This window comes from Carcharodon carcharias, chromosome 16 (assembly GCF_017639515.1).
Source record: "Carcharodon carcharias isolate sCarCar2 chromosome 16, sCarCar2.pri, whole genome shotgun sequence".
Taxonomy (NCBI): domain Eukaryota; kingdom Metazoa; phylum Chordata; class Chondrichthyes; order Lamniformes; family Lamnidae; genus Carcharodon; species Carcharodon carcharias.
The window spans coordinates 100,462,941-100,478,527 of record NC_054482.1 but is presented as its reverse complement, the minus strand read 5'-3'; the positions used below and the strand labels follow the sequence as shown (position 1 = coordinate 100,478,527).

Genomic DNA, 15,587 nt, shown 5'->3' with positions numbered 1-15,587 from the left:
AAAATCCATTTCATAATAATATTTGTAATAATATGTAACAGTACAGTGGCTACAAGAGCAGGTCAGAGGTTAGGAATCCTATGGAGAGTAAGTCACCTCCTGACTCCTCAAAGCCTGTCCACTATCTACAAGGCACAAGTCAGGAGTGTGATGGAATACTCTCCACTTGCCTGGGTGAGTGCATCTCCAACAACACTCCAGAAGCTTGACACTGTCTAGTACAAAGTAGCCCACTTGATTGGCACCACATTCACAAACATTCACTCCCTCCACCACTGACGCACAGTAGCAGCAGTGTGTACCATCTACAAGATGCACTACAGGAACTCACAAAGCCTCCTTAGACAGCACCTTCCAAACCCACGACCACTACCATCTAGAAGGACAAGGACAGCAGATAGATGGGAACACCACCGCCTGGAAATTCCCCCCACCATCCTGATTTGGAAATATATCGCAGTTCCTTCAATGTCATTGAGTCAAAATCCTGGAACTCCCTCCCTAACAGCACTGTGGGTGTACCAATACCACATGGACTGCAGCGGGTCAAGGAGTCAGCTCAGCACCACCTTCTCAAGGGAAATCAGGGATGGGCAATAAATGCTGGCCCAGCCACTGAAGCCTACATCCCATGAATGAAAAAAGAAGTCTTGGGTTGGATGCGGGTGGGGGTGGGGAGGGGGATGTGAATTGGTTGAATTCTCCCAACCCCCGTCCGGCCTGGCTGTAACGCTCAGCATGCCTATTGCTGTTTGTGTCAATGCACCCGCATTCCCTCCCTGTCTGCTCTGGGGTGTTCCTGAATCGGGGATTAGAGAGGAGGGAGAGGCAGGGGGTTGATGGAGAAGAGAGTATGCATGTCTGTGTGTTTAAGCCTTTACTTCGCAAAGCCAAGCACAACAAATCCAAACAAGAAACCATTCAAACATCCAAACAGCAACAGGCAAGACAGATTCTTTAAATGGAAAGCTCGTTCCGTGGTTGTGTTTAAAGAAAAAACAAGCACACAAGGTTATTTTTATACTGGATCTGTAAGAGCTGCTGCTGCACTAGTGATGGTTCAGGGAACTGCAACTCTGAGCTAAAATGTAGTGGCTACTCTTATTCAAAGTAGCTGAGAGCCTTCCGGGCATGGTGTGATGCACAGTTTATTTTTTATACATTGCTATTAAACAGAAAGGCATCCATAATTTGAATCTTAATCCATGGCAGCTAATGAATTATTTCCTTTCAGGAAACCCACCTCAAAAGATTTCCTGCTGACAACATCGGCTCCTGATTGGGTCCATTTGACACATTCAAGCTCAGTCGCTTTCCCACGTCCAATTTTTCACCTGGCGTACCGCAGGACTGCTGCCGGACTGGAGCAGACCTCCCATATTTTTCCTCCATGCATCTCAGCGGGAGGGTCCGATTTATGGGCTGGAAAATGATGGCTCCGATCTGCTCAAAGACCGGCTTGCGATTCCCCACGTAGCACCTGACCAGGGCAGGGATGCTGTCAAAGCTCTCCCGCTCAAACTTGTACTGCAGGCGGGTGTAGCCTTCGTTCAGCCTGACCATCACCTTGGTGATTTTGAAATGGTGAGGGGTGTCTTTCCACTGACAGGTCAACACCTGGTTTCCAGGGCTGGAGAGGGAGTCACGGATGAGGAAGTCTCCATCTCTCTGAATCAGGCTCTCTGCCACCTGCAAACATAGACACTGTCAGCATGACCGAGTGGGCACAAAGACACCTATTCTCAAGCTGGGCTACACATTATCATTACATCATCCATTGTAACAGCTTGCAATATATTCAGTACTCAAGAAGCTGGTAGCTCTTTGAATGTTTCACATACAGCAGTAAATAAAACCAAGTCGAGCATGAGGACCAGGAGGAGGTTATTCCGTTCCTCAAAACTGCTCCACCATTAATTTAATCACGGTTGGTCTGTACCCCAACTCCATTTTCCTGTCTTTGCTCTATTTCCTTTGATAAATTTACCAAACAAAAACTTAACACTCTCAATATTGAAACTTCCAATTAACTCCAGCATCCAGAGCTTTTAGGGAGCGAGTTTTCCCAGATTTTTACCAAAGGTGCTTCCCGATTTCACTCCTGAAAGGCCTTGTTCCAATTTTAAGATTAGGCCTCCCCATTCTGGATTCCTTCACGAGAGAAAATAGTTCCTCTACAATCAACTGTTTCAGTATTTGAAAGACATCAGGCAGATTACCTTTCAATCTTCAATACTTAACCGAATACAAACCAAGTTTCTGCAGCCTGTCCTCATGGTTTAAACCCCTAAACCCCAGTATCATTCTGATGAATCTGTGCTGCCACCTGCTCTAACAAATATATCCTTTCCTTTGTCACGATGCCCTGCAAGGAACCAGTACCTCAGATGGAGTAACCACGTATATATATCTTTGTAAATGTACACAATAGATGCACTCAACCATTCATCTTCAATTTCAAAATGACCCCGCAAACATAATCTCCCACCTGTACATTTGAGTCGGGGGACACGGAATTCCCAAATGCTGGACTGAATTACCTAGCTCCGATCTTGAGATTATGCCCCTTCATCTTGGGTTCCCCCTTCATCACCCACACCCAGACCCTCCCCTCCACAACACTCACAGCCCCACAGTGCACAGTTTCTCCATATCTACCTTTTCAAATCCTTACAATATTTTAAATAGCTCGGTCAGATTGCTACCCAATCTTCTCTCCTCAAGGGAACATAAGCCCCTAATGCCTTGGCATGTTTTACTATAAATGCAGCTTGCTGATACTGTTGTTATTCCCTCCAACTGGAGGAGCTTCACTCAGCTGAGCTCATTCCTTTCAGCAGCAGCTCAGAATCAACCCCTGCGGCCCCCTGGAGCAGTGCAGGTGGGAGAGAGAAGGGGTGAGACTCACTTCACTTCAGGTAAACTGGCCGTTATTGGCTGTTTGTTATAAGCTGTGCCTGACATTCAGTCCTTCAGATCACTAGAAGGAAGTGTTAGACTGGGATTACAAAGAGCACGTAAACATAACAACCCCTGTTATGTGCTCCTGGTAAAGGCCAGCTTCAAACCCAGAAAAATTACCTCCGAGTGATCAGGAAGGCTTCTAACTTGATGCTTAAAAGATAAAAGGCAATTTTGGTTTAATGTGATCACGTTTTTTCATTTATAAACCAGCATAAAGCATTACGAAATTGGGGCTCTGGGGAAAATGATCTCATCGCTTATATTGAAATAATCAGTGTTAAACGATACTATAAAGTCTAGACTGACTCAAAACCATATGGGAGCTCTGGAGGAGTCTTATAGAGGAAACATCGTCTCATTTCTGTGGTAATTTCTAGCAGCACTATGCAAAGTATTCAAGTGAAGTGAACAGTTGCAGCTCAAAGGAAAAAGTAAGTGGCAGCACGGTGCAGAATGAAACGAGCAATGCTCAGCAGCATACCTTCCTGGGAATGTGGCCGTGGTACCAGGCATGGCTTCGCAGGTCTTCGCTGTTTAACTTGAGCTCTTCCTCCAGCTCCTTCCTCAGTTTCTCAGGTGTTGAATCCATAATGTACCTTTCCTTCGAGAACTGAGAAACAAAAGAGCAGAAACATCAAAGAGTCAATCAGAATCCTTCCACCCAATTCTCATGCCCGTTATCGGCAGGTAGAGGCTCCGCACTTTGATTGGATTCTCTCCTTGAGCCAGCACGGAATCCAAAGGCGTGTATGGCCGCAGATCCCATTTTCCAGCTGGTGCTTTGCCCATCCTTTTTAATCTCAAATCAATAGCCACAGGAGACTGCGCTGGGTCACTGTTAATGACTAACAGTTGCCCATAGCCTAGATTCAATTGGGCTAATGCTGTCAGATCAGGCACTGACTGCTCTGCTCACAGTTTGGCCACAGGAAAGCATCTGCTCCCGAGCTGCTAATGGTGTTTTTTATTGGCGCTTTGTTGACTTAATTATATTAGTTACAAAAAATTAATTTCCTCCACTGCATATTTCATGTGCAATTATATGCCCTGCACACAGCTCTCAAAAATCTGCTTCGATACCATAAATGTATCTTTACCCACGAGCAACTTTATATGATTCTGACTGTTGCTTGGAGATGTAACAACTTGGAACAAAGGTAAGAAGCAGAAAATTGACAAGAGAGACAAAAAAGGCACATTCAATCCCTCAAGTTAACATCAGTTGTGAGTTTGTGTGGATTGTGTATGTATGTATTTATATAGCTAATTTCAGTTGAATAAGTGTGTCTATAAATACACATATAAATGGTGTGTGTTATACATATATATATATATCTATCTGTGCTTATATATCTGTGTGTTTGTCTCTGTGGCCTGGTTTGTCATTGAGCATTATGAGTGATTCTGATTCCTGATGCAACTTCCTCTCCATTACTGTCAGTTTAATGAGCTGATAATTCACTTACTTTTAGTTATGAGTTCAACAAAATACCAGAGTGGGCCAGTGTTTAGCTTGTTATCACTGTTTGGTTCATTTGTCATTCCATCTCTGCTTTTACACTAATAGCAGGATGTGTTCAAGAGTCATCGCATCTCTGTCACTGGCTACGTCCCACCTCTTGATAAACTTGCACCTCTTTAGTTACTGACAAAATACCAGCAAGAACAAAGTAAACTTTCCATTCCTAATATTTTCAAGTCCTGCTTAGCTCAGGGAAATAACTGTGGGATCTCTGCATCTTCAGTCTGACCCTGTGTGTGTACACCAGATTTTACACCCAGTTCCTTGCAGTTTCATCAGCTTAAAGGGACTACAGTCAGACACAGACTGCAGATTTCTCTCCTGCGCCACTCTATTACCATTTGCCCAAATAACAACAGTCAATGCACTTTAAAATAACTTATTCCGTGTGATGAAGTGCTTTGAGGTTTCTCTGAAGGCCGTAACAGGGCCATGTAAAAACGCAAGCCATTCCTTCGCAAACCCAGTCCTGGGGTCAGAAATCTGGAGCGTGAATTCTGCAGCTTCTCTCAGTCTCCACCATAGTTTTGGCAAGATGCTCATACAATCCCTAAGGAAAACAATGAAGTTAGCTGTTTTTAACCTGGGGCCTCCCCTCCCTCCCTCCCCTCCCCCGCTGGAATTTCCAAGTCAATCCCCATTTCCCCTCACCCCTCCCTCACTCAGGAGAATGCCCAGTCACAAGCAGGTCTTCCGTCTAATTGGCGAAACAAGCTCTCCTTGGGCTGGGCCAACTCTGTTGGCTGCCAGGGCGTCTCCCGGAATGGGACACGGGACCTCCCAGCTGCTGCTACCGTCCAGCAATCAGACCTGCGAGGACGCTTTCAGTGTGACTTGGCTACTCCAGTAGGCAGACCTAAGTGAAAAGGTAGCTGCTGAATTCCAGGTCCCTGCTGTGTTGTTACATATTTCATCCCCCCGCCCACCCTCTCTCAGGCTCCCTGAAGGTCAAACTCAAAACACATCAATTATTTTTTTCAAGATAACTGAACGTTCCATTAATGACTCAGTGGGTTGATACGTCATGAGATGTACACTGAGTTCTACAGAGAACAAAAGGTGAGGAACACATCCTAACAGTGATACTTTGTTTGGTTGCAAGTTTGAACCATAGAATGATATTGCACAGCAAGAGGCCATTTGATCTAATGTGCCCATCCTGGTTCTTTGAAGGAGATTAGTTTCCTTTTCCCTCAAAGAAAATAGAGAAAAAACACAGTTGAATTGACATAATGGAAAGCTACCCTGAAACCACACACATACACAAGCCTGTCCCTCCGATGCCAAAGAATGGGTTAAACTCCATGACGGTGTCCTAGCACTATGGCGCCCTCCAGTGGTACTCCAGTGCTCATACACAGTGTAGGTTATATATGGAAATCCCAGTAGAAAGTACGCAGCTGGGAGTATCTTCATCAGACAGGCTGCAGCCTACCACCTTCTGAAGGGAGACTAGGGCTTGGCTTTGCCACTGATGCTCACATCTTGTGAGTAAAAGAAAAACGATTTACAGATTTATTGCCACTTCAACTCAATCAATCAAAATTAGGAATGGAATCTTGACAACACTCTGTTGAGTCATTCTCTCCATTACAATTTTTAAAAAGAATTTAAGAGTATAAACTGCCTCTATTCTTGTCAAACTATTACAAAATGCAGCTCAGAAACAGGCCATTCAGCTCAACATGTCCATGTTGCTGTTAATGCTGACACAACCTTTCTCCCCCCACTCTTCATCTCAGCCCCATCCCTTTCTCCCTCGTGTTTATCCAGCTTCCCTGTAAATGCATCTATACAATTCACCACAGCTACTGCTTGTGGTAGCAAATCTCACATTCTAACCACTCTCTGTTAAAACATTTCTTCCAAATTCCTCATTGGATTTATTGGTGATTCTTCTATTTATGGCCCCTAGTTTTAGTCTCACCCACGAGTGGAAACATATCTACAGCTGGCCTTTTATAACCTTGAACACCTGTATGGGGTTACCCCTCTTTTCTAGGCACAGGTGACCACGCGCTCAGCAGGGTAGATACTGAGGGGTTGTTTCCCCTGGCTGGGGACTTTAGGACAGCGGGGGAGGACTTAGGTTTGGCAGTCAATCATTTAGGACAGAGATGAGAAGAAATGTTCACACACAGAGGATTGTGAATCTTTGGAATTCTCTATCCCAGAGGGTTGTGGATGCTCCATCGTTCAGTGTGTTCAAGACAGAGATCCGTAGACTTTTGATCCCTTGGGGAATCAAATGGAAATATGGAGTGGACAGGAAAATTAGGTAGATCATCAGTCATGATCATATTGAACGGGAGAGCAGGCTCGAGGGGCTGAATAGTCTAACTACTTCTATTTTTTAATGTTCAGTTTTAAGATTTACATCACTTCTGTGACTTACAGCCACAGAAAGCAAGAGACAAACAGAGATTCTGAAGAATGTCAGTCAGTCATACTGATACAAGTCAGTGGATTATACCAAGCTTATGCAAAACTTTGCTTCCAGTGTCCAAACTTCAAGTTCCATTTACCCAGCATCCCTGTGCACGCTGACCTATATCGAGTCCAGCCCTACAACCTTCCGAGATCTTAGCGCTCTTCCAACTCTGGCCTCTTGTGCATCCCTGATGCCCCATCTCTGGTGGCTGTGCCTTCAGGCACCTCAAACCTAAACTCTGGAATTCCCTCCCTGCACCTCTCCATCTCTCTATCTCTCTCTCCTCCTTAAAGCTCTTTAAAGCTGACCCTCTTTGACCAAGCTTTGGTCATCCATCCTAATAATGCCATATTTTTTAAAAATTCATTTACGGAATGTGGGCTTCATTTATTGCCCATCCCTAGTTGCACTCAAGGTGGTGGTGATGAGCTGCCTTCTTGAACCGCTGCAGTCCATGTGGTGTAGGTACACCCACAGTGCTGTTAGGAAGGGAATACCAGGATTTTGACCCAGCGACAGTGAAGGAACAGCGATATATTTCCAAGTCAGGATGGTGAGTGACTTGGAGGGGAACTTCCAGATGGTGGTGTTCCCATGTGTCTGCTATCCTTGTCCTTCTCGGTGGTTGCTGTCAAAGGAGCCTTGGTAAGTTCTTGCAGTGCATCTTGTAGATGGTACACACTGCTGCTACTGTGCAATGGTGGTGGAGGGATGAATGTTTGTGGATGTGGTGCCAATCAAGCGGGATGCTTTGTACTGGATGGTGTCAAGCTTCTTGAGTGTTGTAGGAGCTGCACTCAGCCAGGCAGTGGGGAGTATTCCATCACACTCCTGACTTGTGGCTTGTAGATGGTGGACGGGCTTTGGGGAGTCAGGGGGTGAGTTACTCACCGCATGGGGAAAGGTGGTGGGGTATGTGGCCTGGTGTCAAATTCTGTTTAAAAATGCTCTTGTGAAGCGTGTTGGGATATTTTACTGCATTAAAGGCACAATATAAATGCAACTTGTTGTTCTTCAGTCAGTTCATGGAAATGCTCCACAGTAGATGTAACCTATGATGGTGTAAGAATGAGGCAACTGGTAGAATTCACATTGTGTTGGGCAAGAGAGCAGTTAACTGCAGTTACATGTCCACCTCCCACAGGGAGCAATCTCATCAAGGTTCAACTGGAATCAGATATAAAGAAGTGCATCTACACATGCAACAGGAAGATGATAGGCCCTGGTGTGTTTCCTGACAAGTTACTAGAATGTTGCATTTTATAAAACATCAACAGTTTCTGTAAACAAGTCCTTAATGGGATCAGCCTGGTGACAGTCTGTTTTTAAATCCGATATCACCATTTCACAAGGGCCAATGCATTCTCTCAATGTTGTGACATTTATAGATTGCCCCAGATCAAGAGACTGGAAGGCCAGGGGCGCTATTAGAGGGAAGGAGTCCCGAATGAGAATGGAACAGCAGGCAGATAGCTCAGTGGAAAGCCGGGCAGATTTTTGTTTTATCCCTAACCCAGAGATGATGTGGCGAACATTGATTGCACTGATGAAAGCCTGACAGGTGATTCGGCATAGGCCTGTTCCTTACTGGGTGACTCACTGAGCCCTGGGGAGACAGCACAGTGAACCTTTAATCAGATGTTTCCCATCCAGCCTCAGAGAGTGGGAGTTAATATAATCACATGTACAAGTGTTGTTTTAATTGATGTTTGCTCACAGTGATTTACTGCTTACAATTTCCTGTGGTTCCACAATCTGCGTCTTTTGACACCATTTGCTGCACTAATTAAAAGCCTTTGCCCTTCTATAACGTCATCAAACATCTCAACCTGCTCCGTCCACGTGTAAGATTGGAGCCCGAGAGCCATCACATCAGTTTATGTATCATGGCAGGCCTGTCACTCAATGTAATAAGGCACTGATTTATACAATGCAGAGAATCAGCGTTACAACAGAGAAATGGGCCATTCAGCCCTTCAACTTAGCACCAATGCTTCTATCCACAAGTTACAGTTTAATCTCACTCTCTAGTTCATTCACGTGATGTAACTTATTATGTTGCATTTCCTAATTCTAGGACTTTTAAAAAACAAATAAAAATACTATTTTGTTCATGTAGCCTGGTACATCTCAAATCCCTTTGCCAATTCTTTGCTTCTTCCTCACAACTTGCTTTCCTACCTATCTTTGCATCATCAGCAAATTTGGTTATACTATGGTCTGTCCCTTCATCCAAGTCATTAACGCAGGTGGTAAATATTTGAGATCCCAGCACTGATCCCTGCGGCACTCATTACAGTTTACCAACCTGAAAATGACCCAATTATCCTGACTCTGTTCCAGTTGGGTAGCCAATCCTCTATCCAGTCTCATATCACCCCCAGCACCATGAGCTAATTAACTTTTAACAGACTTGGGGATAGATTTTTAACGGTGCAAAATTACAAGTTGGGTGATGGCTGAGTCATTACCCATTTTCCATTTTGACATTCATTTCCACTCAAGGTCTACCCCCAACTCTCATCTAGGATTCTGATTATGTTACAATATAAACTGAAAACAATCTTAAAGCCCATTGCCATTAAAATCAAAGCAGAGGGGGGAACACAGGGATCAAAGCGAAATTAAAATGGTCCAGCTGTTGTAAATCTGCACAAACAACTCCTGCCCCTCACTGTATTTCCACAATAATAACAACAGGTGATCAGGTAGCCCCACTACATGCTGCTTTTTCATGGAGCTTCGGCTGCTTGTAATGGCTGCTTGCTCCATCTACAAATACAGGTGGATGTGAATGCCAGACAAAGTCAGACAGAATACATCCAGATTTCAGCACCAGAGAGCTTGGGTGCTTCACACTTTTTTTTCCCCATCAGTCGTGTGCTTCAGGAGATTACCTGATCTGTTGCTGTTTTAACACCAGCATTTTAACCTGTTCATTTTGTACCTATTCTGCTTGATCAGCAGCCCACCCACCATTTTAAACAGCCGCTTCCCTCCACTACCAGTGCACACTGCAGTCACAGGACCACTATCTGCAGGATCAACAGCAGCAAAGCAGGCATGGAGTGTCATCACCTCCAAGTTCCTCTCCAACTCACACCACGCTGGCTCAGATATATATCGCAGTGCATGGACTGCAATAGTTCAACAATAAGGTCAATCACCACCTTCTGAAGGGCAATTAAGAGTCAGTGATAAATGCTAGTGGTGCCCATAACCCAAGAATGAATTTTTTTTTTTAAAAATGCTTTAACAATGACCTTATGTATAAAACACCCATCAGAAGTCTGAGGGGTGACCTAATAGAGGTCTTTAAAATGATGAAAGCTTTTGATAGACTGGATAGAGAGAAAATGTTTCCTCTTGTGGGTAAGAGAATAACTAGAGGCCAATATAGAAGATAGTCACCAAGAAATCCAATAGGGAATTCAGAAGAAACTTCCTCACCCAAAGAATGGTGAGAATATGGAACTTTCTACCACCAGGAGTGGTTGAAGCGAATAGCATAAATACATTTAAGGGGAAGCTGGACAAACATATGAGGGTGAAGGGAATAGAGGCTCACAATGATAGACTTAGATGAGGAAAGTTGGGAGGAGCCTCAAGTGGAGCATAAATGTCAGTATGGACTGGGGGGCTGAATGGCCCATTTTTGGATTTAAGATCTTATCTTTCTTGAAATAGGGATAGTAAGTATGTTTGCACAAATAACAATAAACAGAATCAAAAGCTGATACATCAATAGCAACAAAGCAGCTCCCCATTAATCTGGAGTTACTTGTGTAAAAGAATATCCCGGAGCGCTTTCCACAAGGAATAGACAGGGCATGAAGGGATTTAAGACCGGAGGCCAAAGTCAAAGAGGGCCTGGAGATCTGAGTTTATGTATACAGCTGTGGTGTCCCTGCTGCTGAAAGGATGTCTATTAAGATCATGTGTCAAGAAGTTACGCACCCAGCCCATGAGTTTTCACACATTAATATTAAACGGGCAGGAAATCACCAGTTGGGGATGCACAATTTCCTGATCTGTGCTTGAGGCTGGGAGTGTGAATTTCCCCATAAGCTATCCCAGGTGCAGAGGGGACATTGAGGTGGTAATTCTCTCTCACAGCAGCTAAGCTCACCTCTCAGATCGGTTTTAAATCCCTTTACATACAACAAGTGACCCTGGTAGGAAGAATAGAGGCACAGACTATTTTTTAAGTGGGGAGAGAATTCAGAAATCTAGAGTACAAAGGGACTTGGGAGTCCTAGTCCAGGATTCTCTTAAGGTTAACTTGCAGGTTAGTCGGTAGTTAGGAAGGCAAATGCAATGTTGGCATTTATTTCGAGAGGACTAGAATATAAAAGCAGGGATGTGCTGCTGAGGCTTTATAAGGCTCTGGTCAGACCACATTTAGAATATTGTGAGCAATTTTGGGCCCCGTATCTCAGGAAGGATGTGCTGGCCCTGGAGAGGGTCCAGAGGAGGTTCACGAGAATGATCCCAGGAATGAAAGGCTTAACATATGAGGAACGTTTGAAGACTCAATGGAGTTTAGTAGGATGAGGGGGGATCTGATTGAAACTTACAGAATACTGAAAGGCCTGGATAGAGTGGACGTGGGGAAGATATTTCCATTAGTAGGAGAGACTAGGACCCGAGGGCACAGCCTCAGAGTAAAGGGAAGACCTTTTAGAACAGAGATGAGGAGAAACTTCTTTAGCCAGAGAGTGGTGAATCTATGGAATTCATTGCCACAGAAGGCTGTGGAGGCCAGGTCATTGAATGTATTTAAGACGGAGATAGATAGGTTCTTGATTGGTATGGGGATCAAAGGTTACGGGGAGAAGGCAGGAGAATGGGGTTGAGAAACTTATCAGCCATGATTGAATGGCAGAGCAGACTCGATGGGCCGAATGGCCTAATTTCTGCTCCTATGCCTTATGGTCTTTAGGTCTAATGGAATGTGAGGTGTCATGAAGAGATATTAATGTATATAATGTTATTGGAAATTATTTTAAATTAGACTTGTAGTAGGGTCTATGTCTGTGGGTGTGGGTCTGTGTGTCTTAATTGGATTAAAACCAGCTAGTCTGGGTGCTTTGATGTATAGTGGTTTTGAGATGTTAAACAATAGGGTAGAGGGTACATTTGCATTTTGTTGAATAAACCATTCAAAGACTGGGGGTGAAATCTTGAACCTTACTAGGAGACACCAAGCAATGTTTATATATTACTAATAAAATTGGTACTATGAAACTATTGTTAGAAGAGGTGGAGTTCAAAGGGCCTGGTGAAACAATGAGAATTTGCTTTCAAAGGGAAGGCCAGGTATATACAGAAGAGTTTTCTGTGTGGAAGTCAGAGGCATGTAAGATCTAAGCCTATAAGCCTACCACTGTATCTGCAAAGGAACAAATTGAAAGGGACCTCATTTTTGAATTTGTAAGATAAAATGTGCTTTGCCAGGTGTCTGTTTAAGTCTATGTGGGTTATTGTTGCCTTTATCAACTGCTGTGTCATAACAGTGGGCAAATTCATTCAAAAGGCCCTTGAACCCAGAGAGATGTATCAAAGGTGAAATAGGCTGGGAAGAGAATTCCAGAGGACTGAAGTGTAATGGGAGTTTTGGGCAAACAGCAATCTGGAGCTGCAGGCTGGGTTGTTGGGCTGGAAGAAGAGTTTTCCTGAAAGGGGGACAGTGATGTGCAAGGACTTAGAGATGGCCAGTGTCATCTTGAAAATGATTCCAACAAGGATGGTACCAGAACGGAGAGATTATAGCTAGCAGGAAAAATTGTAAAGGCTCAGCTCTTTTCTCTGGAAAAGAGAAGGTTGAGGGGTGACCTGATTGAGGTATTTGATCAAGTGTGGCATCAAGGAGTCCTTTTAAAATTAATGTCAATGGGAATCGGGGGGGAAACTCTCCGCTGGTTGGAGTCATACCTAGCACAAAGGAAGATGGTTGTGATCGTTGGAGGTCAATCATCTCAGCTCCAGGACATCACTACAGGAGTTCCTCATGGTAGTGTCCTAGGCCCAAACATCTTCAGCAATAATTTTCCTCCCCCATTAAGGACAGAAGTGGGGATTTTCGCTGATATTGCACAGTGTCCAGTACTATTCAGAACAGTTCAGATATTGAAGCTATCTGTGCCTGCATGCAGCAAGACCTGAAAAATATACAGGCTGGGGCTGATAAGTGGCAAGTAACAATTGCCCTACACATGTGCCAGGTAATGACCATCTCCAGTAAGAGAGAATCTAACCATCTCCCCTTGACATTCAATGGCATTACAATTGCTGAATCCCCCACTATCAACATCCTGGGGGTTAACATTGACCAGAAACTGAACTGAGCTAGCCATATAAATATTGTGGCTACAAGAGCAGGGCAGAAGCTGAGAATCCTGCAGCGAGTAACTCACCTCCTCACTCCCACAGCCTGTCCACCAAGGCACAAGTCAGGACTGTGATGGAATACTCTCTACTTGCCTGGATAAATGCAGCTCCAACACCAGCTCAACACCATCCAGAATAAAGCGGCCCACTTGATTGGCACTCCATCAACCATCTTCTACAATCATTCCCTCTGCCACCGATGCACAGTGCCAGCAGTGTATACCATCTACAAGATGCACTGCAGCAACTCACCAAGACTCCTCAGACAGCACCTTCCAAACTTGTGACCTCTGCTACCTAGCAGGCCAAAGGGCAGCAGATGCATGGGAACACCACCAACTGCAAGTTCCCCTCCAACCACACACCATCCTGATACACACAGTCGCTGGATCAAAATCCTGAACTCCCTCCCTAACAGCACTGTGTGGGAACAGCACCACACCACATTGACAGCAGCGGTTCAAAAATGCAACTCACTACCACCTTCGAAGGCATCTATGGATGGGCAATAAATGCTGGCCTAGCCAATGATACCCACATCCCATGAACGAATAAAATCAGTACATTCTGACTTCAGTTCACGGGACACAGGGTCTCACTATAGTGGTCAAAATCTAATCTTCACATTGAATTACTCATCATTTTACACCCTTTCTGTATTGACCAAAATAAACCCTGGCCTGAAATGCCTTTGTTCTAACATTGGCCTCACTATGAAGTAATGAATGTGCGGGGAAGCTGTACATCCTACACAGAGCAGCACTATCGGACAATCTCTGCCCTTGAAGTTCCACCCTGGTTTAGTATCATTATGAGTTTACATCTGACCACTCAACAGGTCTCTCCCTTCCTGTCAATCTGTAAACTAAAATCTCTTGGCCTGTCGTTCATATCTTCCATTCACGCAGAGCTTTCAAAGCTCAAATCCCATGTGGAAAATCATTTAAGAAGGACAATTTTCTTTGTACCGCTGGGAATCGTTAACAGAAACCCACATGAAACACACAGCAGTCTCACAGACCTCTTTCTGGCTGCGATTAAGCACCTCATGCTTTTGAATTCAGTCCATCTGGGATTAAAAGGCTGGGTGGGGTGGGGTGGAGGGGGGAGGGGTTATCTTTTTTCTTGTTGCAGCTTTATTCTGAAACATGGATGAAAGGGATTTTTTTTTAAAACTGCCCTGTTGGAGTAAGGTTGGAAAATGAGGCAGCTTCTCAGCCTGTGACTGCTTTTGAAATCCTCTCAGAGACTGTGTGCTGGGGCTGGCAGTGCGCGGGCTGGGGGTGCAGGGGCTGGGGGCTTGGGGTGTGGGGGCTGGGACTGGGGGGTGTAGGGGCTGGGAGCACGGGGGTTGGGACTGGGGGTGCGGGAGCTAGGGATGGGGGTGTGGGGGCTGGGGGTGCAGGGGCTGGGACTGGGGGTGCGGGTGCTGGGGCTGGGGGTGCTGGGGCTGGGGGGTGTGGGGACTGGGGGTGCGGGTGTGGGTGCTGGGGCTGGGGGGTGTGGGGACTGGGGCTGGGGGGTGTGGGTGCTGGGGCTGGGGGGTGTGGGGACTGGGGCTGGGGGGTGTGGGGACTGGGGCTGGGGGGTGCGGGGACTGGGGGTGCGGGTGTGGGTGCTGGGGCTGGGGGGTGTGGGTGCTGGGGCTGGGGGGTGTGGGTGCTGGGGCTGGGGGGTGTGGGTGCTGGGGCTGGGGGGTGTGGGGACTGGGGCTGGGGGGTGTGGGTGCTGGGGCTGGGGGGTGTGGGTGCTGGAGCTGGGGGGTGTGGGGACTGGGGCTGGGGGGTGTGGGGACTGGGGCTGGGGGGTGTGGGGACTGGGGGTGCGGGTGTGGGGACTGGGGGTGCGGGTGTGGGGACTGGGGCTGGGGGGTGTGGGTGCTGGGGCTGGGGGGTGCGGGGACTGGGGCTGGGGGGTGCGGGGACTGGGGGTGCGGGTGTGGGGGCTGGGGCTGGGGGTGTTGTTTCAGATAACCAAGTGACTTGGCTTCTGTGAGGCCAACTCCAAAAACTGTGCCCACTAGAGGCATTCAAATCCCACCTAAGGAATTGATTCCTTTTTTTAAGACCCTCGCTGCCCACCCTCAACATCCCCCCCCCACCCCCACCCCCCTACACACAAACCAGCCCCCACGTCCAGTGTAAAAATACAACAATGTGCATTTGCTTCCAGCCAAACTAACACAAGACCCATTCCTTTCCTCACCAATCACAGATTCAGTTGGAAGGTGAACCAATGCCTTTCAGCTTACGACAAAAACGGCCCAATCTTTATTTTTAA

The 15,587-nt window shown here is 45.9% G+C and overlaps 1 protein-coding gene across 4 annotated transcripts in view; it reads right to left on the bottom strand.

Annotated features, from left to right (window-relative positions):
• bcar3 (BCAR3 adaptor protein, NSP family member) overlaps nt 1-15,587 on the bottom strand; it is a 179,788-nt gene that overhangs the window by 17,442 nt on the left and 146,759 nt on the right. For all 4 annotated transcript variants that reach the window (XM_041208661.1, XM_041208662.1, XM_041208664.1 and 1 more), the window contains 2 exons: nt 3,446-3,574; nt 1,244-1,689 (listed from right to left, as the gene is read on the bottom strand). In XM_041208661.1, the coding sequence (XP_041064595.1) occupies nt 1,244-1,689; nt 3,446-3,574 (575 nt within the window). The remainder of the gene's footprint in view (nt 1-1,243; nt 1,690-3,445; nt 3,575-15,587) is intronic.